The following is a 23,434-nucleotide window of genomic DNA, read 5'->3' as shown; positions in this document are numbered from 1 at the left end:
ATAAAATTTAAAATTCCTACGTTCATATTGATAATAAGGAAAAGCTCTTTCTTATAGAATGTCAGGTAATAATGACAATTAGAAAATCACCTTTGCAACCATTATAGTAATAAATTGATGAAAGTAAGACCTATCAATGGATTTCGATGTAGTGGGTGTATATTTGATGAGGAACAAGATATTTACAAAGTCTCAAAGTATCCCCCCTCAGATTACTAACTCCAGAGGGTAAAATGAATGGTCACTTTACAGTGGAGAAACCTGCACCAAGGTGACCAAAGTTAGTATCTCCCATAACAGACAGCGACATCATGTACCTCTTGATATGATACAATGACAATGTCGCTTGTCACATTCCTGCCAAAAATGCAGAACCTGAATCTAATCATGAGGAACCAAACTACCACAAATGCAGAGAAATTCTACAAAATAATAAACATGTTCTATTTTAAAATGTCAAGTCATGAGAAACAAAGACCAAGGAACTATTCCAGTTCATAGGAGACTAAAGAGACATAAAAACTAAATGTCATGCACGAGTCTGGATTGGAGCCTAGATCAGGAGAAATTTATATAAAAGACCTTATTAATACAAATGGCAAAATTTGATCATGAACAATTATTAGATAATAGTACTAATGCTACTGTTATCAATGTTAAGTTTCCTAATTTTGATTACAGGACTTTGGAAATAGAAGAGAATATCCTTGTTCTTAGAAAATGCATGCTGAAGTATTTGGGGTAAATAGGCAAGATGTTTGTAACTTACTTTCAAATCGTTCAGAAAGAAAAAAAATAATGTCTTAGTGTAGAGAGACAGATGAAGCCAACGTGGCAAAATGTTAATAATTGTTCTATCCGGGTAAAGGGCATGTGGGAGTTCTTTGTACTATTCTTGGAAATCTTCTGTAAGTTTAAAATCATTTCAAAGTGAAAAGGTTTTCTGAAAAACTGCAGATACCCAGGCCCCACTCCAGATAACTGACTCAGGATTTCTGGGGTGGGGCCCAGCCCTCCACTGGTTTATAAGTTTCCTTTGGAGCTCCACAGAGGCCCTTGCTGCCCAGGGAGGGATGAGAACCCCCGCTGTATTTGAAGAGAGCCACTGAAGTTGTTACGGTTAATGTTATCCAACAGTCTTAAGGTGCTTCCTCAGAAGTACCAGCTCTGTCACATTTAGAGAAGTTCCTCCACAGCACAGTGATGATGACTTCCTGGGCACCAGACACTCATTCAATTGTCACAACCGCCTATGAGGTAAGCCTATAATTATCCCATTTAACAGATGAGGAACCTGAGTAACTTGCCCAATGTCACAGCGATTAAATGGCAGAACTGAGACTTGAACCCAGGCAGTGGCTCGTGTGTGTGTGTGTGCGTGTGTGTGTGTGTGCGCGCGCGCGTTCAGTCAAGACCCTAAACTGTGAAATCAGCTAGATCTGGATTCCCATCCCAGCTTGGTCAATTGCCTTTTTCCTCATCCATAAATGGAGGACAATCATAGTAGCTACCTCCCAGAACTGTTAAAAAGATGAAAGGAGGGGCTTCCCTGGTGGCGCAGTGGTTGAGAGTCCGCCTGCCAATGCAGGGGACACAGGTGCATGCCCCAGTCCAGGAGGATCCCACATGCCACGGAGCTGCTAGGCCTGTGAGCCATGGCGGCTGAGCCTGTGTGTCTGGAGCCTGTGCTCCACAACGGGAGAGGCCACAACAGTGAGAGGCCCATGTGCCGCAAAAAAAAAAAAAAAAAGATGAAATAACATCCACGGTTTGCCCACTACAATGTCTGGTGCCCAGCAAGCACTCAGTGTGGTGGCAGCTGGTACTGTCACGGCCCCTCACCTCCCTGGCCCCTTCCATACTCACAAGCTCTTCACCTCAGCTACGGCCTCAGGGCGAGACAGGCGAACTCTCTGAAGGTCCTCCTGCCTCACGCTATGATACTTCCTCCGCATCAGCTCAGACTCGGGCAGCCGTGCCCGGCAGACTTCCTGAAGGTAGCCCAGCAGGGCGGGCACTGAAATCATCAGGGCACCCACTGAGTACCATGCACCTATGGGAGCAAAAACACTGCAGATAAGCAGAGAGCAGGACCAGGAGCCTCCGCCCACCCACATGTCCAAGTGCTCGCTCCCTCACCTGCTCCAGGTCTCTGCCCAAAAGACCTCCCCCAACCACCCAGTATGAAACAGAACCCCCGCCCCCCCCACGGCCTCCAGCCCCTTAACCCAGCTTTAGTTTTCCTCATAGAACTTATCACCGCATGGCAGATTACACATACAGTCGTTGGCTCCTCTGTGAATGTAGGCTCCTAAGAGCTGGGACTTTCCCCCATCTGGTCACTGCTGTAGCCCCAGACCCTTTTTTTAAAATATTAAAAATCACTACACTAGCACACAGCACACAGCAGGTGGCTCGTGCCTGGAGTCTGGCCGCTGGGAGCTCCCGATGACTGACAGTCTGATCTTTGGGCCACTAGGGCAGATTGGAAGCCTTCCTTTGGAGTTTAGGATACCACAGACCACTGTGGATCGAGCAATGGTGAGGCTAAAAGAAAATCCAAAGAAGGAACTTCTTCCATGTTAACATGGTACCCTCCAAAGCAAGCTAACAGAGCACTGGGCACTGAGTAAATGCTTCTTAAACATCTGTCATCTGAACTGATTTACTTTGGAAATATATTTAGAAAAATCTAACAGCCTGGGAAGGATATCTGAGTTTCAATCAGACAAAGAAGAGTCCTACTAAGACATAGAAGATGAGGTTTTATGTGAAACGGGTTTATTTTCAACCCATTGAAACCACAGGAGGCAAAGGAGACACTAGAGAAATGTGAATTCAATAGAACAAACGCATGAAGAAAGGACTCAGCTCCTCAGAACGTTCTGCCCCAGGCCCTTCACTCATTTCCCTTGAGGGGTTTGGCTTTTTCTGCAGCCATCTGCCAGTTCCGAATAAAAGGGCTGGGTCCCAGCATACCTTGTCATAAAAGGTCCCCAGGAGACAGCACTATCCAGGACCCCACCAGCTACCCACCCGTCCACACATCAACCTCAAAGGCTTCATGCCACAGACCCCTCACCACTGGTGACTGCCCAGCAGCCCCGGCCAGGCTCACTTGCTGAGCCAGAGAAAATCAACAGATGTGGCAAAAATCCCTGATCAGCTCACCTTCCTAGTACCTTCACCCCATGTCATGTCCCCAAATGACCCCAGAAACCAAAATGGGAAAAGGTTAATACATCAGCATTCAGTCCAGAAGGAAATAATAATAACAGCTATAATGTACTGACTGCTTATTCTGTGTCAGGAACTGTGTTAAGTGTTATACATAGATTACCTCATTCCTCACAACGACCCTCTGAGGAAAGCACTGTTACTATCCTCCCTTCAGAGATGAGGAAAATTAGGCCTTAATGGACAGGTTAAAGAACTTCCAAGGTCACACCAGTGGCCCGGCCAGGATTCTAGCCCAGGGTGGGTCTCTCAGGAGCCTGTGTTCTGATACTGAGCAGACACAGAGGGAGGCCAACTCCATGGCGACACAGGCGGCTCCCTCACATGGGCCGCTTCTCAGAATTCCTCCCCACATTCATTCACAAAAAACCCCTGGCCCCTGGTTCTTACCCTCATTCAAGGTGAGGAACAAGATGTTGAGGCCCAGGCAGGTCAGCAAGGAACACAATGGTGTCTGCCACCTACAACACAGAGAGTCCTGGTCACTGAAGACAGCTGCCCCTCCAGCCAGGAAGGGGAGACGGGCACACAGGCGGGTCTTCAAAACCAGGAGGAAGAGGAGGCCCTGGAGCTCGGAGGATCAGGGAGAAATGAAAAGTGGGTCTCTCACTTGGACAGGCGACCGGGAGAGGAGCTGAGGCCACACCTTAGGCCCCGGGGTGAGAAAGGGCATCCTCTCAGAACCAGAAGACCTGTAGAACCTTTTCCCAGGAGGAGGAAGCATTTATGAAATTATCTGTTAATGTTATAACCCTGTTTAACCTGTGTTTTGTAAGGCTCTATTCTCTTTAAGAGGTGCCGATGACATTCTTCTTTAAGAGTTTTCCTTTATTCTTTGTATTTACTGAGAGCTGATATGTAACGTATTCTTTTTTTTACAGTTTTGTAAGAACACATGCTTCCTGCACAAGACTCATCTAATGTGGAAACTGAGAGAACAAAATGTAAAGGATTTCTTTGACCTTATTTGCGACGTTCTCTTATTTCTGTGATTTTGAGAGTTTGTTTTAAACATACATTAATTCCAAAGGAAAGAAAATAATAAAGGTTTCATTTCAACATATAAAAAATGAAGACAAAACCAGGGTTGGCATTCCCTCAGCAAACACACCCAAAGTGAACTGGAACTTTTAGAAGCAAACACAGACCCAGCTCCCACCACCACCAAATGCCAAGCAGAAGCCCCCAAAGACGGAGGAAAGAAAATCAGAGACAGGCTGCTGAGGACGAGCAACGGTGCTGGCTTAGTCCTTGATAAAGGACATTTAACAGGGTAAAGGGAGCACAGACGTAATCACGAAGCCACTGACACCTATATTCTAAAGAGCAGTGTCAGTGGATATAAGGTGGGCCCTCAGAGGAGAGAGTCAAATAGAAAAATCAACAGGTAAGTTGCAATGTATTCAGAACTTCAATGCATTTTCTTTTGCTCTAACTGGGATGTTTCACAGTTACTAAATGAGGTTAACTAATTTATGGGGTGCTTTTTTTTTAAACAAGAGTTATGAGTAAGGGAGTGAAATGACCTCTCTCTGCCTTTGTCTTAAAATTCCATACACTCCAACTACACCACCCTAATTAGGCCTCAGACCCATCTAGTGGCTGCTACCAGGGTAAGCAAATTAAGTCAGGTGTAAGGCCAATCCCATCTCAGAAATAAAAATAGCACACAGCCACTGAGATCGCTTTCATTTTAAAGCGCCTCTCTCTCTCTCTTTTTTTTTAAAGATCTGTTTGTTTATTTTTTGGCCATGCCACGTGGCATGTGGGATCTTAGTTCCCCAACCAGGGATCGAACCTGTGCCTCCTACAGTAGAAGTGCAGAGTCCTAACTACTGGACCGCGAGGGAATTCCCAGCCTCTCCCATTCTATCTGTCTTTACCGACACTTTGGTCATGGAGACCCACCTACCGGAGTAGCTGATCCCAGAAGAGAGAAGTCTTTTAAAAATCTACTGTAGCTCCAGGCTTCAGACCTCATAGAAGCTCAAGATTAGATCCCTCTGCAAAGTCAAATCCTCTTTACTAAGAAAAGAACAACCAAACACACAAACTAATCTGACAGCCACTTTCACAGACCAGCGCTCCATCTCCCAGCGGCTCGGAGACCATAAGCTCCTGGGGGCTTCTGAGTCCCGAGGCTCCTCCTCCATCCAGCTTAGTCAATCCCACCACATCCTCAGATTTCTAATTTCATTAAATGAAAAAATCCTAATACATTAGCGCCAAGAAGCACTAAGAGACCAGTGCTGGAAAAGGAGAAGGGCAGGATATATTTAACTTTTGTGCTTTGCCACGAAAAGGCAAAACACACATACATACATACACACGTATATACATACACACGTTTGCATGCACAGGTGCATGCGCGCGCGTGTACACACACACACAGTAGAAAACGCCAGAGAGCACAGCCCCGTGCTTTCCAGAGCCCACACACTCCCCTAAGGAAGACCACAATTCATTTCAGCTAGTTGGTCATGGTGGGATTACAAAGCGAGCCCCTCCTTACACCATCTCCCTACTCCTTACACCAACAGTATAGTCATCTAAAAGTAGAGAACATTGCTCTGGAACACTGACCAGCTCATCTCTAGGGATAATGCCATAAATTAAAGGGGTTCTGGGGTGAACAAGAAAAACTCAGGGCATTGGTCAGAGTTAAAAATAAACCTCCCACTATTTCCAGAATGAGGTAAGAAAAAATACTCCAGAGCACCCTGAGAGGTTAACCCAACCCGACCCGCCCTTGTCTCCTACCTGCGTCTCTCAGGCATCTGAGACAGTTGAAGGCCTTTAAAAGAATCTGACAAAAACTAGAAGCTTCTCCCTAGAAATACACACATGTGTGCCCACACAACTTTACATGCAGGTTCAGGAGATTCACTGACCCCGAGAGCCCCACCCACAGGCTGTAGATGAAGAACATCTGCTCTTTAGGACAAGCTGGTTTTATGTGACTTCCATTACAATGCAGTATTAGGAACACATAACCTTTGCACAAAAAATAAACAAAAAAATTTTTTTTTTACTCAAATCTAATCCAACCTTTAAATTTAACTTCCAGTCTGCACCAGGAAGAAGCGGCAACCAGACAAAACTAGGTAGGAAATTCTCCAGCAAGTCAGTGTCGTGAAAGAGACCATTTAGTGAAAGAGACCATTTAATTCAGAAAGACCTAAGAGACATAACCACACAGAATGCGTGGTGCTGGATCGGAGCCTGATTTGACCAAAACAATGGTAAATGACATTCTTGGCACAACTGAGAAAATCTGAATATGAACTGGGTATAGGGTGACATCAAGGAATCATTGTTAATTGTGTTAGGTATGATGTTACCTTATTTTTTTAACAAGAGTCATTATTATTTAGAGACAAACTAAATAATGTGTTTAGGGAGCAGAGTGGTATGTATCTATAATTTTAAATACTTTAGCATAAGAAATAAAGTGAGCTGAAAGGAGAAAAAAGAAAATTACCAAGGATGAAAATCAAAGCAGAACAGGAACAAAAACTTTTGAGAGCCATAATCCTAAAGGATTAGTGAAAATAGTGTCTGTTTATTCATAGTTATTTGCATCCTAGTTTTAATATGAATTATGCTAATGTTGGGAGAGAAGGGGAAAAAAGCCTGCTCTGGATATAAAAGGCCCAATGGTCAAGGCTAGCTAGCAGTCCTGAGGTATGAGCTTATTCAGCCACAAAGAAGAAACCCTGGTGAAAGGCCAGATGGTTCCCAGTGCCTGCCTCTCCTGGGTTGGGCCTGAGACACAGGGTCTAGAATAAGCCCAGAGGCCCAAAGGACCTCCCAGAACTGCTCCTCACCAGCGCAGAAAGGATAACCCAGCCACTGCCTGAGTGGCCAGCGCAACTACAAAGCAGGAAGGCAGAAGGCCCAGCAGGTTAGAGCAACCCTAAATAAAATCTGTACCTGAGCAAATACCGGACACCATCACCTGCATCCTTCAGAGGTTCCAGGTAGATCTCCAGCCTCTTGTAGGACAGAACCAAGTTGAAAAGATCAAACGCCGGGGACTTGGCAGGAGCAGTTGGAGACTCCAGGGGAGCCTCGGGGACCATGCTGGGGCTCACCTCTGGCCCACACCCCTCTCGCTCTGAGGTCTGCATCCTGTAACCATAAGAATTCCTGACATTTGCATTGCACTTCCAATGCCCAACACACTTTTACTTGCATTATTTCATGTGGTGCCATAATAAACCTATGAGGTAGGCAGGGCTACAGGTGGAAAGCCTATTTCACAGAGGAAGACACATTCAGCAAGGTGAAGTGAATGACCCAGACAGAGCTGGCCCTTGAACAACATGGGTTTGAACTTCACGGTTCCACTTATATGCAGATTTTTTCCAACAGTAAATACTACAGTTCTACACCATCTGCAGTCGGTTGAATCCTCGGATGCCCAACGGCGGATACGGAGGAACCGCGTGGAGGGAGGGCATACTGTAAGTCATACTCCAATGTTTGACTTCACAGAGGGTCAGCGCTCCTAACCCCTGCGTTGTTCAAGGGTCAACTGTATAAAATCCTGCTCTTCTGACTCTCCATCTAATGTTCTTTTCCCCACAGACCCATCAAGAGTATAAACCATAAAGACCAAGCACACATGGTTGCTGGTGAGAGGCAGCCTGGGGTCTCAAGTGAAACGATGTCCTGAAATATTTTTCTCCCACTCTTTACTTAGTTAATTTCTACTCATCACTCAGGTATCGGCTTAAACACCACTCCCTTGCTCTGAGAAGTCTTTGCCAACAACTCCAGTCTGGACTGGGAGATCCTCCCCAATGCTCCCAAAGGATCATGTACTCAGTACCCTAACAGCATTTATCACACCAAAGCAAAACTCCCTTCTTTCTTGCCAGTCTGCCCCTCTTAACTTTGAGTTCCAGCAGGTCAAAGACTACGTCTTCCTTTCACCACTGTTTCCGCACACAATGGCAATGTAATAAATGCTCGCTGAGTGAGTGAATTAATTGCCCACCCTCCAGGACCCCAGAGCTTTCTTCCGCCCTGCTGCATGCTCTAAGCTTTCCCTCTCCCTTCCGTTCCCAACAATCTCCTGAACCATCTCTGCCCATTACCCGCCCCTTTTTCCCCTTGAACCCTACGGGGCAGTCATCACCTTCCATAAAACCCCATTCCCTTTTCTCTTCTCTGATGGGGATAGCCACAGAACTCTCACCGTCTCTCCTAATTTCAAAGTCCGACCCAAACGCTAAGCAGTAAACAAGGAGGTAGACCCTTGGCCCACAGCAACAAAAGCCAGTTCCAGGCAAGGGGCTGCGATCTGGGACGACGGGGGGAGGAGGGTGTTTGAAGGGGAGGGTAACAAAGGGGCCACCAGGAACCCGAGACCCCCTCAGGAGGAGCTAGGACGAAAGGACCCAAGGCGGGCGCGAGGTAAGAGCCCAGGAAAGGGTGAAGCAGGTCTGCGCCGGCAGAGGCCGGTCCATCACCCCTGCAGCCCAGGGAGCCGGACGGGGCCCTGAGACCCAAAGCACATAAGACCACACCCAAGGTCGCTGGGCCAGCAGGTGGCGGCCCCCGCGGCGTTCTGGCGCCCAACTCCGCACAGTCGGCGGACACACCAGAGTGGGGTGGGGGTGGCACCTCACCTAAGCGGTCGCTGCGACGGTGGGGAAGATGCGGGGACGGCCAGGAGGCACTGATAGGGCCACTGGACCCTAGCGTGTTTCCTCAGGCCCGCCCCACCACGACGCGCCTCTTCCCAAGGCCTCTCTGAAGTCGCAGTACTGAGAACCTCCGCCGCCTCCCCCGCCGCCGCTTCCGGGACGCGATTGCTCGGCGGCGGCGTGCCCTTGACGTCATCGCTCCCGCCCCGCCTCCCGCCCGACTCCCGGGTTTAGCTCCGCCCGCTCTAGGACAGGTGAGCGCCCTCGTCCGCACTACGCCTGCGCGCCTTTTCTTCCTCAGCCAGGATCCTGGGCTCAGCTGTAGTCCTACCCGACGGCGGTTCGCTAAACCCTGGGAGTTTAGGGAACCCCACCCCTCGCTGTCCCCGCGTCGTTTTGGATTCCGGCAGGGAACAGTTGGAGAGAAGCTAATCTGAAGAATTTACGTCTGCATCCTCCCCCCACCAAATTTGGCACTTACCTCACCCCCTGGGGACCGTGAGCTTACAAAAGGCAGAAACCATATCCCTGCTTGCCCGATGCCTAGCAGAGAATGCAATTCCGTTCAGCGTTTCCTGAGTAGCTACTGTGTACAGGGTCCTGGGCAAGCTCTTCCCAATTCAACCCACTTCTCACTGTGTTGCCCGGTTAATCGCCCTTAAAGCAGGCATCGGATGCCTTTGCATTAATAATAATAACACTAACATTTATTTACGGAGGGCTTACCAGGCGCCAGGCACTGGACTAAGCTCTCTGTAGGCATTATCTTAGCTAGTCCTCCTCCAACAACGCTATTAGGGTTATCGCCATTTCAACAGATGAGGAATCTGAGATTTGTCAAGGAACTTCGGTGTCTCTCAGCTAGTATGCAACTGTGAGCTGGGATTTTAACCTCTGTGTCATCTGACCCTGGTTCCCCCAACCATACCATCACCACCTTAGTCTGCATTTACTGGCCTCATCCCCTGCTACTTCCCTACAGGAGCCTCCTAACTTCAGCCAACTGAACTCCTCCATTGTTACCTTCAAGTGCCCCTTGCATTCTGGTCTCCTTACACATTGCTTGTGCTGTGAGCTCCGGGAGGAATGCCCTTCTCCCACTTGTGCTTGGGTCCAAATCCAACCCATTCATCTGGGCAGGAGTCAAATGTCTACACTCCTTCCCTGATTGCCCCAGCCAGAAGTAATCACTTCCCCCTCCAAACAGCCAGATGGTAGACAGATACAAATCAGCCACTCACCACTAAACTATATTCAGAAATCCCCTTGCTTTTTAGAGGAATGGGCCTGGCTTTTTGGCTGGGCCAGGCTTGTCTGATGGACTCTGCCTCTCCTTTAAGATGAGGCTAGGAGAAGCAGAGAAAGAAGAATGTTTTTTCTTCATTATAATTACCTGTAATTCCACCTTCAGTAATTTACTCCAAAGGTAGATTTCACTTTCTTTGAAATCCCTCCTTCTTAGGTCTGCCTGGACCATTGGCCTCAGGCTGACTGTAGCTAGTAGTTTTATTGGTTCTCTCTCCTGGCAGCTATAGAATTGAGAGATATTATTCCAGAACTCCTAGACATTATTTGAGGAAAACACTGGAGAATACAAAAAGGCTCTAAAGACCAGAAAAGGACAACAGTCATGGCCCATCAATGAACAAAGACTTCCCCTGGTAACTAGAGACTGGTCAACTGGAGTCTGCTTTCTGGGAACTGACTCTGATTTTTCATAATCAAGTTCTCCTGGTTCCTTCTTTCCCTTCTCCAGCATTCTGAGTCTTCACTTCTTGCCTCAAATCCTGGTGCCACTGATGTTTTCCCCTGGATAGCTGATAGGTGGGAGAGACTAAAGGAGAAAATAAAATAGAAAAAGAGGATAATTAATACCTTAACATGACATTTTTCAGAGGTTAGTCTTTGAATCTATAAGCAAGGGTGTATATGGTCCATATAATTGAATTTCACTGGGGCTCTTGGAGAAATATTAGCAAGAAATGTTAGGTAGAACAAGCTGGAAAAATATGAGCAGGAAGAGAAGGGAATGTCTAAGCACAACTTTCTCCACCAGATGGCGCTCTCACCCACTCTTACACAGACTTGTTCAGAAGCCTCTCTAAACTTGGGGTTTCTGGCGATGGTCTCTCATGCCACCGTTTCTTGCATACACCAGATCTTCTCATGCTTCTAGCTGCATTAGTTACCTCTTGCTGTGTAACAATTATTTCAAAACTTACTGGCTTATCAAAACCGCAAAAAAACAAAAAACTTAGTGGCTTAAAACAATAATAAATATGTATTATTTGGCTTTTGGGTGGGTTTTGCAGGAAACTGCAAGCAGCTTGGTGGGTGGTTTTGGCCCAGGGGCTTTTGTGAGGTTGTACTCAGATGCTGGCCAGGGCTGCTGTCATCTGAAGGCTTGATGGGGCTGGAGGATTGGCTTCCTCACATAGCAGACCGGTTGGTGCTGGCTCTTGTGCTGACAGGCTGGCAAGGGGTTTCAGTTCCTCTCCACCTGGGACTCTTCAGAAGGCATCACGAGTGTCCTCGTGACATGGAGGCTGACTTCCCCCAGAGCAGGAGATCCAAGAGGGAGCAAAGCAGGAAGCTACAAGGTCTTCTATGCCATATCCTCAAAAGTCACACACTGTCACTTTCACAGTATCCTGTTGGTTTTACGGGTGCGAACTAGTCAACATTCCAATGCATAGTGGGAAGATTATACAACAGCATAACTACCAGGAGGTGAGAATTATCGGGGCCATCCTGGAGGCCATCTTGGAGGCTGGCTGCTATGTGCTGCTCTGTCGGCTTAGATTACCTTTCCTTCCACCTCATCTCCCCCTGCTCACCTTTTAACATCCAGCTTGAATATCAGGTTCTTTGTAAAGACTTCCCCAAATAATTCCTCACTTCCTCCTCTGTGTTTACACAGAACTCTTTCATCTCTATTAAGCACCTATCACCTTGCATTTCTTTTTTCTTTCTTTCTTTCTTTTTTTTGGCCGTGCAGCATGCAGGATCTTAGTTCCCCGACCAGGCGTCAAACCTACGCCCCCCTGCAGTGGACACTCGGAGTCTTAACCACTGGACCGCCAGGGAAGTCCCTCACCTTGCATTTCAATCTTTCTCTTGAACGTGACTATTTCCCTCATTGTGTCCTGAATTCCTGAGAGCAGGGGGACTGTGACTTAACATCTTGCCAGTCCCAGTTTCTGCCAAGTATATAGCACAGCCCTGGGATAGTAGGTGCTCAATGAATGCTTGTTTTAAAATAAATGAGTAAAACAAAAAATAACAAGTGTTGGTGAGGATGTGGAGAAACAAGAACCTTGTGTGCTGTTGGTGGGAACGTAAATGGTGCAGACTCTATGGAAAACAATATGGCAGTTCCTAAAAAAGTTAAACAGAATCACCATATGATCCAGCAATGCCACTTCTGGGCATATACCCAAAAGAACTGAAAGCAGAGTCTCGAAGAGATATTTGTATACCCATGTTCACAGCAGTTTTAATCACAAAAGGTGGAAGCAACCCAAGTGTCCATTAATGGATGAATGGATAAACAAAATGTGGTGTATACATACACAATGGGCTATTTTTACTTAAAAAATAAGGAAATTCTGACACATGCTACAACATGAATGAACCTTGAGGACATTGATGCTGAGTGAAGAGCTCAGCCAGTCACAAAAAGACAAATACTGTATGATTACACTTATATGAGGTATCTAGAGCAGTGAAATTCATAGAGACAGAAAGTATTGAATAGTGGTTGTCAGGGGCTAGAGGGAGGGGGAATGGAGATTTATTATTTAATGAGTACAGACTTTCAGTTTTGCAAGATGAGAAGAGTTCTGAAGATGGTTGCCCAACAGCGTGAACATATTTAATACCAATGAACTGTCCATTTAAAAAATGGTTAAGGGGGCTTCTCTGGTGGCGCAGTGGTTGAGAATCTGCCTGCTAATGCAGGGGACACGGGTTCGAGCCCTGGTCTGGGAAGATCCCACATGCCACGGAGCAACTAGGCCCATGAGCCACAACTACTGAGCCTGCGCGTCTGGAGCCTGTGCTCCACAACAAGAGAGACCGCGATAGTGAGAGGCCCGCGCACCGCGATGAAGAGTGGCCCCCGCTTGCCACAACTAGAGAAAGCCCACGCACAGAAACGAAGACCCAACACAGCCAAAAATAAATAAATAAAAACAAATGTGGGGTTTAAAAAAAAAAAAAGAGGTTAAGATGGGGACTTCCCTGGTGGTGCAGTGGTTAAGAATCTGCCTGCCAATGCAGGGGACACAGGTTTGATCCCTGGTCCAGGAAGATTCCACATGCCGTGGAACAATGAAGCCCACGCGCCACAACTACTGAGCCTGCGCTCTAGAGCCTGCAAGCCACAGCTACTGAGCCCACGAGCCACAACTACCGAAGCCCATGCACCTAGAGCCCGTGCTCCACAAGAGAAGCCACTGCAATGAGAAGCCAGTGCACCGCAACGGAGAGTAGCCTCTGCTCGCCGCAACTAGAGAAAGCCTGTGTGCAGCAACAAAGACCCAACGCAGCCTAAATAAATAAACTTATTTTTTTTTAATGGTTAAGATGGTAAATTTTATGTTATGTGTATTTTGCCACAATTTTTAAAAATTTTAAACGGAGGAATGATGGATAAAGAAAGTGTGATATATTCATTCAGTGGAATATTAATATTTATCATTAAAAGGAATGAAGTATTGATACATGCTACAACATAGATGAACCTTGAAAACATTATGCTATGTAGACACAAAAGACCACATATTGTATGATTCCACTTACACTAAATGTCCAGAGCAGGCGAGTCCATACAGACAGAAAGTAGATTGATTAGTGGCTGCCAAGGACTGGCGGGAAGAAGGAATTGGGAGTGACTAATAGGTACAGCGTTTCTTTTTCGGGCGATGGAAATGTTCTGGAATTGGATAGTGGCGATAGTTGCACAACTTTGTGAATATACTAATTCACTAATTAGAGTGAATTGTACACTTTAAAATGGAGAATTTCTGCGTGAAATTTTATCTTACAGGAACTGTTTCAATTTTTTTAAATGAATGAATAAATGAAAGAAACATTTGACTGATATGTATTTTTAGATTCTCTTTAATATTTGGGTTTACTCTAGTATTTAAACTTAATATCTGGGTATATTTTTGGATTAATAACTCACTGCCATTGCTCTGAAAAGTGTTCAATAAATAACATCTTTATGTTCTTGTACCTGGGAAAGAAGCCCTCATGAGTAATGAGTTTTCCAGCTGTGACACAGTGAGTTGTTGGACAAACACAGCACGGAAATGAATGTCTGCTGTTATACTCTTACTCAACAGCTCTTGGCAGCCATGAAAACAACCATTCATCAAACACAGGGGCAAAAAAAGTCTCGAAGAGCAAGGCAATGAAAACCTCAGCAATAAAACCTGTGGCCTCCCAGCAAAGAAGCAGTTAACTGTCCACCCAAAAGTCCTTTTCCCTCTTCCAGGGTATAGAGTTGTATAGCCGGGCAGCTGTTGCCCCACCATGGACTACACCTTCCAGCCTCCTTGCATATAGGTTATTCGGTCATGTGACTCCCCAAAAGAAGTGAGTGATGAGAGTCACTTCTAGTCCAAGGCATTTAAATGTCGGAAATCTACTCCTCCCGCTTTTCTCCCAAATGCCAGCTCAAAGCAGAGGGGATGGCGGAGCCACAAAGTGGGAGGAGCCTAAGTCCCTGAATCATCACATCCTGGAAACCTCCCACTGACCTGGAATATCCACAATGGACAACTATGTGAGGCAGAAATAGATTTGTATGTGAACAACAAATAGACTTTTGTTACATTAAGCCACTGAAATGTTGAGGTGTGTTTGTTACAGCAGCTAAACACCAATATTCATTCATTCCACCAAATAACTACTTATTATGTGCCTTTCATGGGAATATAGAGAAGAATAGCCTGGAATTCTTCCCTCAAAAAGTTCTCATTCTAAATTGGAGAATTAGATGAGAGAATTAATGGGAGAGACAACTTGAATAAAAATGCCACGAATGGAAAGGCAGTAGGTGAGCCACAAAAAACCCTGCATAGACCAATTACCATCAACGAAACTGAGAGAATTAACCAAAAAACTTCCTAAAAGGGAGTTCCCTTGTGGCCTAGTGGTTAGGACTCCAGGCTTTCACTTCCATGGCCCCAGTTCAATCCCTCATCGGGGAACTGAGATCCCACAAGCCACACAGCTTGGCTAAAAACAAATAAATAAAACAAAAAAAGCTTCCTAAAAGGCATTAGGACCAGGTTATTTTGTAGACAATTTTATTAAACCCATCAGTAAAATGATATGGTTAAATTATTCCAGAGAACAGAACAAGATGGAAAACTTCCCAATTTATTCTGCGTCCGGAATTACCATCCATGATACAAATGTCAGGCAAGAGCACACACACAAATAAACAAGCTTCATCTGGAGCATAGGTAATAAAAATAGCAAAAGAGGGCTTCCCTGGTGGCACAGTGCTTGAGAGTCCGCCTGCCGATGCAGGGGACACGGGTTCATGCCCCGGTCCGGGAAGATCCCACATGCCGTGGAGCGGCTGGGCCCGTGAGCCATGGCCGCTGAGCCTGTGCTCTGCAACGGGAGGGGTCACAACAGTGAGAGGCCCCGCTTACCGCAAAAAAAAAAAAAAAAAAAGAATCCACCTGCCAATGCAGGGGACAAGGGTTCGATCCCTGGTCCGGGAAGATCCCACATGCCGTGGAGAAACTAAGCCCATGCGCCACAACTAACAACTACTGAAGCCCACATGCCTAAAGCCTGTGCTCAAACAAGAGAACAAGAGAAGCCACCGCAGTGAGAAGCTCGTGCACCGCAACGAAGAGAAGAGTAGTCCCTGCTCTCTGCAACTAGAGAAAGCCCACGAGCAGCAGCAAAGACCCAACGCAGCCAAAAATAAATAAATTACATAAATTTTAAAAAAAGAATAAAATAAAATAAAAATTCCCACTGTGGTAGTGGAACTCTTTCTCCAAAAAAATAATAAAATTAAATTAAAAGGACTAGAGCTATATTGCTATATTATAGAACATTAGAAAGTGTTTAGAACTATATTATTGCTAAATTTTAAAAGCAAGTTGTAGAAGAGCCTGAATGTATATGTGTGTATTTGGGTGAGCATCCAGATATTTCGTTAGTTATAAAAATTAAGGAAGAAGGCTTAATAGTGAACAATGGCTTATTGCTCAGGTGTGAGGTTAGGATGATCGAATGACTTCTCTTTTTACTTTGTACACTTCTGTACAGGTAAAAAAATTTAATGGGTATATATTACTATTTTATTCTACAAATAACAATTGTAACAAACAATAAAAATATAAATAGTGCTAACGAGACCTTTCTCCCATATCCCTGCCCTTTCCTTTCTATGCCTGAAATGGAATTCTTAATTCTCCTTCCTCACCATTGACCATCCCACTCCCATCCCTAGAAAAGCAGGAAAAGTAATAGATAGAAATGAACAAACCCCTCGGATTCCCCAGACCCAAATGGGCTCAGTTATGTCCCCAAGGAGCAGTGTCTTATTTCAAAGTGCCCCCAGCATTAAACAGGAAATGTCAGATTAGACCATTCCTGAACACCTGGTCTCTAGGAGGGAAAACCAAACTCCACCTCTACCTCAGAGCCTGCCCAGAGGCCCACAGGGCTTAGCAACTGGCTGCTGAGGATAGTAAGAGAACATCTTCTTTCCAGGCCCAGTCCTGCCACTTGCCAGCTATGTGACCATAGATAAGGCCTTCTCCTCTCTGGGGCTCTATTTCTTCTATTGAATGGGGGTGACAATGCCAACCTCTAAGACGGGTGACAAGATCAAATAAGGTAATGCAACATTTTCAATTGCAAATATTCCACCGAGCTAAAGTAGAGCAGGTGGCTTACCAGCCTTTGCATAAAGGCCACTTTTTAGTTCGTGTGATATTCACTAATTGACACAGAGGGAAGAGGAGAGAAAGGGAGGATCTTGGGCAGCTGGTGGCATTCTCCTCCAACCTGGAAGTGCAAACCATGAAGAGGAGGATGAGAGAGAGAGAGAGAGAGTTTGTGCTGTATTTTGTTTGTTTGTTTGTTTTTGGGTTTTTTTGCGGTACGCGGGCCTCTCACTGTTGTGGTCTCTCCCGTTGCGGAGCACAGGCTCCGGACGTGCAGGCTCAGCGGCCATGGCTCACGGGCCCAGCCGCTCTGCGGCACGTGGGATCTTCCCGGACTGGGGCACGAACCCGTGTCCCCTGCATCGGCAGGAGGACTCTTAACCACTGAGCCACCAGGGAAGCCCTGTGCTGTATTTTGAGGAGGGTGCTTTGAAGAGAGTGGGTGTGGAGCACACACAGCATCAGATCCCTGCCTGGAGCTGTTCTAGGTGTGCTTTGAGATCTGCCAGCAGAACTCTATGTCCCGGCTGTGGACATCAGGCCCAGGTCACAGGAGGGAGGAGCCGACAAGAAGCCTGTTAACTGCCCTCCAGCCCTTTCCAGGGAACCTCAGTCAGCAGGCTGAGGCTGGAAGGCAGAGAGAGGGGACCAGATTGGGTGTGTCTAGAAGGCAACACCAGAACGATAATCTGCAGGAAAGAACCAGAACCTGGGCTCCAGGAGACCCCACTCTGGCCCCAGTCAGCTCTGTGACATTAAGCAAGTTGCCACTCCACCCTGGGGTTCATCTCCCCTTCTGTAATATGATGGGCTTGGACCAGAACAGGACCCTCTGGTTCCGTGACCATAGTCATTCTGTGCCTGCCTATCAGGCAGTGGAACTTCCCAAACAGAGGGCCCATTGAGAGCAGGGGCGGGAGCTTCTGGAATTCCCTTCAGCCTCAGTCAGGGATAGACACAGGGAGTTTTCTTCCTGATTCCTGTGCCCTGCCTTAACTGTACTGGAAATCTATGACCTCATTTTTCTTTCCCTCCCAGAAAGAAGGCGAAGCCAGGGAGGCAGACAAATGTGGCAAAATGAGAAGATGGAGGGAGGCTAGGGGACCTGACACAGAGGGTTACTGCAGGGGGCAGGAGAGAAGACACATACACCCAGATCAGACAAACAAACTTTATTCAGAAAAGCACATTAGTAAGCACCACTAAACTACTGAATGAAGCACATCGGTCCCCTCTTCTCCCTACCCTCCCTCACCCTCCCACGCACACCCTCTCTTTGGCCTTTGTAGAATACTGGAGAAAGCCTATCCTGGGCCCACAAGTGGTCCCAGACTTTTGGGCTGGGGGCAGCCCACAGCAGTGTCAGGTTGGATCGAGTCCTGGAGTCCAAAGAGGGAGGCCAAGGAGACTGCCTCCAGTATCCAAAAGTTCCGGGCCGGCTCAGGTAGTCATTCCCATGGCACAGGGCCCCGAGGGGAAGGAGAGGATGGGTGTGGGAGCTGTCTTCATGTCCTTCTCACATCTGGAGAAGCCGCGGGAGGCCAAGTGGGAAGGCACATCTAGACGAGCCAGTGAGCTCCAGAATGTTTCAGGCACACGTGGCTGTATAAGGTACCATGAAGGCCAAGGAGACGTCTGCTCCTGAGTAAGGTCAGCTAACCAGAGACAAAGCACTATGGGCTGCGGGCTACGAAGAGGTCCTCAGAGGGCTGGATCTGAGCTGAGGGGGCAGCTTATGTGATGATCTAAAAAAGAGAAAAGAACACATGCTGGAGCTCAAAAGCCATTGTTTAGGGTTCAGGGGTGCACGGCTCAGTTCCAGGTATCTGGAAGCTTGTGCCCAAGTCATAACACAAGCAGAATAGGAATTTCTCTACGTCAAGGCAAAATGAACCTTCACCATCTTGACTCTTCCACCGAATGATGTGGAAAGGGAGCTGCTGGGCAAAGATTATTCCCTCTCCCCACCTCCTTATATGGCCAGTGAAAACACTGAAACCCTCTGCTGGCCCAGGGAAGGGGGGACCCTGGGAGAGGTCAGAATGACTGGCTCTGGGAGTCTCCATGGCCTCAGCAACATGGAAATCTGCAACAGAAGAACCAAAGTTGCCGGGCTTCCAAGACACCTCCAGTATCCCAGCAAAGGTCACCCCCAGGTTCTGGCTGGCACCAGCAGTGGGCACTAAGGAAACAGGTACCCTGCCTGGAGCATGGCAGCAGGACCCCAGCCTAACTGAGATGCTGAAGGGCTCAGTGTTCTGGGATTTCCCGGAGGACAGAAAACAACAGCAACAACAATAACACAAATAACCACAATTTTAATGGTTACAGAGTTTCAGTTTTGCAAGATGAAAAAGTTCTGGAGATGGATGGTGCTGATGGCTGCACGGCACTGAGAATGTGTTTAATGTCACTGAACTGTACGCTTTAAAGACAGTTTCGATGGTCAAGTGTATGTTATGAATATTTTACCACAATTAAAAAAATTTTTTTTTCCCAAAGATAACCATGGGGATTCCCCGGCGGTCCAGCGGTTAGGACTCCGCGCTTTCACTGCCGAGGGTGCAGGTTCGATCCCTGGTCTGGGAACTAAGATCCCACAAGCCACGTGGTGTGGCCAAAAATATTAAAATAAATAAATAAAGATAACCATGTTAACAGCATCTAACATGTATTGACCCCCTACTGTATACAGCACAGCCTGGTTCTGAAGAGGACAGACTGCCAGAGTTCAAATCCGAACTCACCAGCTGGGAGACTCTAGGTAAGTCACTTAACCTCTCTGTGACTCATTTTCCTCATACAGAATATGGAAATAATACTAGAACCCAGCTCAGTAGGGTTGTTGAGAGAATGAAATGAATACATAAGTGCTTTGAGCAGTGCCGGGCACAAAGATGTAAAGATGGTGACTATGTAAAACTCACAAAAGCACTCCACATCCCCACCCAGATCTTCACCACTACAACAGAGAAACCTAAGACTTTTCTTCCTAAACTCTACAAACACGCTCACAAAAAAGCATTCTGGCTTCCCCGTTCTAGTTTCTAATCCAGAGAGGGTTGAACTTTTTCAAAGAGCAGACCTTTGAAGGATTTAGCAAAAAGGTTGAATTGTTGTCATAACCCTTTGGACATTGTGGTTATTACTGTCACCGCTTCAACTTGCTCCTGAATAAAAACACTTTAACTTTTTTTTTTTTTTTTTGCGGTACGTGGGCCTCTCACTGTTGTGGCCTCTCCCGTTGCGGAGCACAGGCTCCGGACGCGCAGGCTCAGCGGCCATGGCTCACGGGCCCAGCCGCTCCGCGGCATGTGGGATCCTCCCGGACCGGGGCACGAACCCGTGTCCCGAACCCGTGTCCCCTGCATCAGCAGGCGGACTCCCAACCACTGCGCCACCAGAGAAGCCCAAACCCTTTATCTTTTAGAAAAGGAGCGGGCTCTGGGTTTTTTTATTCAAAGGCCTATGAGCTCGCCAGAAAGCCAAGAGGCATCTTACCTTACTGAGGCTGGGCCAGCTGTTCATCCCAGATCCCGAGTTTTCTTCTCTGTTTGGTGTGACCCAACCCTGCCAGTTGCTTAATGCCAGCATCTCTTACAGGTGATGTTCCTTTTGACTGGGAAACCAGGAAACCATCTGGACAACCTTGGCTTCATTTCCCAAACAATGTAAAGGAATGTTCAATCCACAGTTTCCCCAGGCTCTCGCTGGCCTGGCAGGGCCGTCTATCTTCTCTTTAATGGAGGGGGTGCGGGGCCTCCCTCTGCTATAGAAATTCCCTGGGAAAGAGAAGGAGTGCCCCTTGTCTTCAAACAGACCACAGCCAATGGGTCGGGACCCTTGGTGATAAATGAGAGCCAGGACAACGCACGGCTGCTTGGAACCTTAGGTGGAAAAAGCTGGTCCAGGTCCAGAGGCAGTTAACACTGTAAACTAAGTTACTTGGGCTTCTTTTAGAGCAGGACTTCTCAAAGCCTTTCATATGCTAATGAGCACTGTGAATCTTCAAGACGGGGAGAAAGCACCTTAGACAAACCCTTTGGGCCTTGAAACCCTCTATTAGAGGGTAGCTCCAGAGTCCCGATTCCTGGGAACAACCAATGCTTTAAAGTAAACAACGCTAGACTGAGAGTCCGAAGACCGGGTTCTAATCTTTATCTGGTTGTTCGCAAGAGCAAGCTCTGAGTCTCCATCTGCAAAAGGAAGGGGGTGGGGCTCGCCTAACATTCCTTGACGTTGGTGTGGTATCCCTAATGCAAAAAAGATATTGGGAGGTGGGGACGGAACAGAAACCTGTGAGAGGAAGGCTGGGAAGGTGAGGCCAGGGAAGCTAGTGGGCGTTAGGAACTGGCCTCCGTGAACCGCGAGGACAAAGACGGAACAGGAGGAGAAAGAAGACTCCAAAGGTACAAGGGTACAGCCCCCTTATCCATCCTCACCTTTGCAGATGGGCCCCAGCGCAAGACATCAAAGCACCGAGGGATGGCCCGGAAGGAATGCGCAGGATGCCCGCACAATCCCAAACTAAAACCACACCCGTCGCTCATCCCAGGACCAGTGGAGGCCCGTCCCCAGCTCCGCCCGCGGCGTCATGCCTGCCTTTTTCAGCACTCGGGGCTGGAAGAGGGGCCAGGGCAAGGGGGTGCTCTTCCGAACGCTGAGCGAGAGGGAGGGGGCAGTGGCGCCGCCAGTAGACTGGTTCCAATTTGGGAGCCTCCCCCGGATCTACGCGGCGCCTGTCCACGTCTCGCTCTCGGCCGGGAAGGGGATGAGGAACCGCGAGGCTTCGCCTCGGGGCGGCCCGACTGAAAGAGTGCGTCCGCCCCTCGGATGCGGCTCTGCCCTGGTCCCAGGAGACGGCGCAGCTGTCCGGACTCTGGACTGCGGCGAAGCCGTCGGACGGGAACTGCGATCCGGGCGCCGGGGCGCGGGCGGCGGCAGGAACGCAGGGCGAGGCGCGGGGAGGGAGCCGGGGCGCACGGGCGCGGGGCGGTGGCGGCAGGAAGGACGGGTCCCCCGCCCCGCGGCGCAGCGACCTCACGCCACCTCCTGCTCGCCCTGGTAGTGGCGGCAGCAGCCGTAGAGCGCTGAGAGCAGGTAGAGGCCGAGGCAGAGGCCGCCGCAGACGGCGGCCGCCAGGAAGGCGTGGTAGGCGCAGGACATCTGGTAATCCTTGAGGTTGCAGTAGCTGTGGCTCTGCGTCTGGCTGATCATGATGCCCATCGCGGCGCCGTAGAGCGCGGCCGCCAGCAGGTCGTGTGCCACGTTGACCACCAGCCAGCGCGAGCCCAGCACGGGCACCAGCTCGTGCTTGCCCAGCAGCGTGAGGAAGTAGAGGCCCAGGGTCAGCAGCCAGAAGAGCACGGACACGAAGAGCGCGAAGTGCACTGGGCCCTGGTACCTGCTTGTGGCGATGGTGATCCAGAAGGCGGCGCCGGCCAGCAGCTGCAGCAGCCGCAGCACGCCCAGCGGGCCGCGCAGAAAGGCCCGCTGCAGGCTCACCGCGCCGCGGGCCGCCCGCGCCTGGGGCGGCGGCTGGCGCGGGGGCGGCGGGAGCATGGCCCCCGGGCGCGGTGGCGGCGGCGGCGGCGCCCCGAGCAGCGGAATGGCGACGTGTGGCTCGCGGAGGTGGCCCGGGCGACGTGCCCCTGAGCCCGCCGCGGCCTCCTCGCTCCCCTCCGAGTCCTCTTCTCTTCCTCTCCCCTTCTCCCCACTCTACCTCCCCTCTCTCCTCCCCTCTCTCCTCCCCGCAGCCCTCCTCTCTTTCTCCGTTTCTCTCTCTCTCCACCCCTCCTGCCCGCCCTCTCCCTTCCTCTCCTCCTTCTCCACCCCCACTCGCTGCTCCGGGCTTCCTGCCTTCTCTCTTTGGGCCTCGCCCACCACCCTGGTGCCCCCCTTCCCGTCGGCGCCAAACTCCCAGCTCGGATTCCTTCCTCCTTGGAGCAGGGCGGAGGGCACCCCAGCTGGCCGTGGGTCTTCCGCTCCGTCCGACTGGGCCGAGTTTGCCACAACTGCTCACCCTGCCTGCCCTGGCTCCCTGGCTCCGGTCCAGCCTCGAAGCTGAGAGTCGTCTTCTGGAGGTGGAGCGTCCCCTCAGTGTTAGGCTGGGCCTTTTTCTTTCTTCTCCCTCCTGTCCTAATAGTTCACTGAGGCCTCCCGGCCCTTCCTTGGCGCTGGAGGAGAGCAGTGCCAGGCTTAAGCTGCCATCTCTTCTCACCTGGACATCCGAATATCATATCCTGCCAGTGCCCACCCCAAACTTATTCTGTCCAAAGCTGGGCTCAGACTTTGTCTCAGCCATCCGAGTTCTCATGTCAGTGAAAGGGACCATCACCTGCTCCAGGCCGCACTGCCCCTCCCGTGCCACAAAGCAAAGTCCTATTAGTCCAATCTCTTTTTTCCAACCTTCTTTGCCATCGAGCATATTAAAAATAGGCTTCCCAGCATGACCAGGACACAAACCCAGCTCTAAGAGACAGCAAAGCCCAACAATGCTTTACATTATTGCTATTACTGTGATTTGCAGGAATTCTCATTTAAGCCTCAAAGAACCCCCGAGATACATACAATTATTTTCCTCATCTTGTGGAGGAGAAAAACGGAACCTACAGA

General features: G+C 48.6%; 2 protein-coding genes across 4 annotated transcripts in view; both read right to left on the bottom strand.

Moving 5' to 3' along the window:
• Positions 1-9,044, bottom strand: part of ZFYVE27 (zinc finger FYVE-type containing 27) — a 76,149-nt gene extending 67,105 nt beyond the window's left edge. For all 3 annotated transcript variants that reach the window (XM_032607789.1, XM_032607786.1, XM_032607788.1), the window contains exons 1-4: positions 8,874-9,044; positions 7,171-7,368; positions 3,628-3,698; positions 1,867-2,053 (exon numbers count right to left, since the gene is read on the bottom strand). In XM_032607789.1, coding sequence (XP_032463680.1) covers positions 1,867-2,053; positions 3,628-3,698; positions 7,171-7,367 — 455 coding nt within the window. In that variant the 5' untranslated portion in view covers position 7,368; positions 8,874-9,044. The remainder of the gene's footprint in view (positions 1-1,866; positions 2,054-3,627; positions 3,699-7,170; positions 7,369-8,873) is intronic.
• An 8,932-nt stretch (positions 9,045-17,976) lies between these two features.
• On the bottom strand, positions 17,977-22,540 carry MARVELD1 (MARVEL domain containing 1). Its single transcript, XM_032609225.1, has 2 exons — positions 20,321-22,540; positions 17,977-18,564 (listed from the first exon to the last, which is right to left on the bottom strand). Exon 1 carries the CDS (start codon positions 22,379-22,381, stop codon positions 21,860-21,862), a length of 522 nt encoding a protein of 173 aa, XP_032465116.1. The 5' UTR covers positions 22,382-22,540; the 3' UTR covers positions 17,977-18,564; positions 20,321-21,859.
• Positions 22,541-23,434: the final 894 nt, after the last annotated feature.

This window comes from Phocoena sinus, chromosome 16 (assembly GCF_008692025.1).
Source record: "Phocoena sinus isolate mPhoSin1 chromosome 16, mPhoSin1.pri, whole genome shotgun sequence".
In the NCBI taxonomy this organism is placed as follows: domain Eukaryota; kingdom Metazoa; phylum Chordata; class Mammalia; order Artiodactyla; family Phocoenidae; genus Phocoena; species Phocoena sinus.
This window is presented reverse-complemented; position numbering and strand designations above follow the sequence as displayed.

Excerpts from the sequence above, each read along its gene's own strand:
- MARVELD1 (XM_032609225.1), bottom strand. The coding sequence starts at position 22,381 with ATGCTCCCGCCGCCCCCGCGCCAGCCGCCGCCCCAGGCGCGGGCGGCC.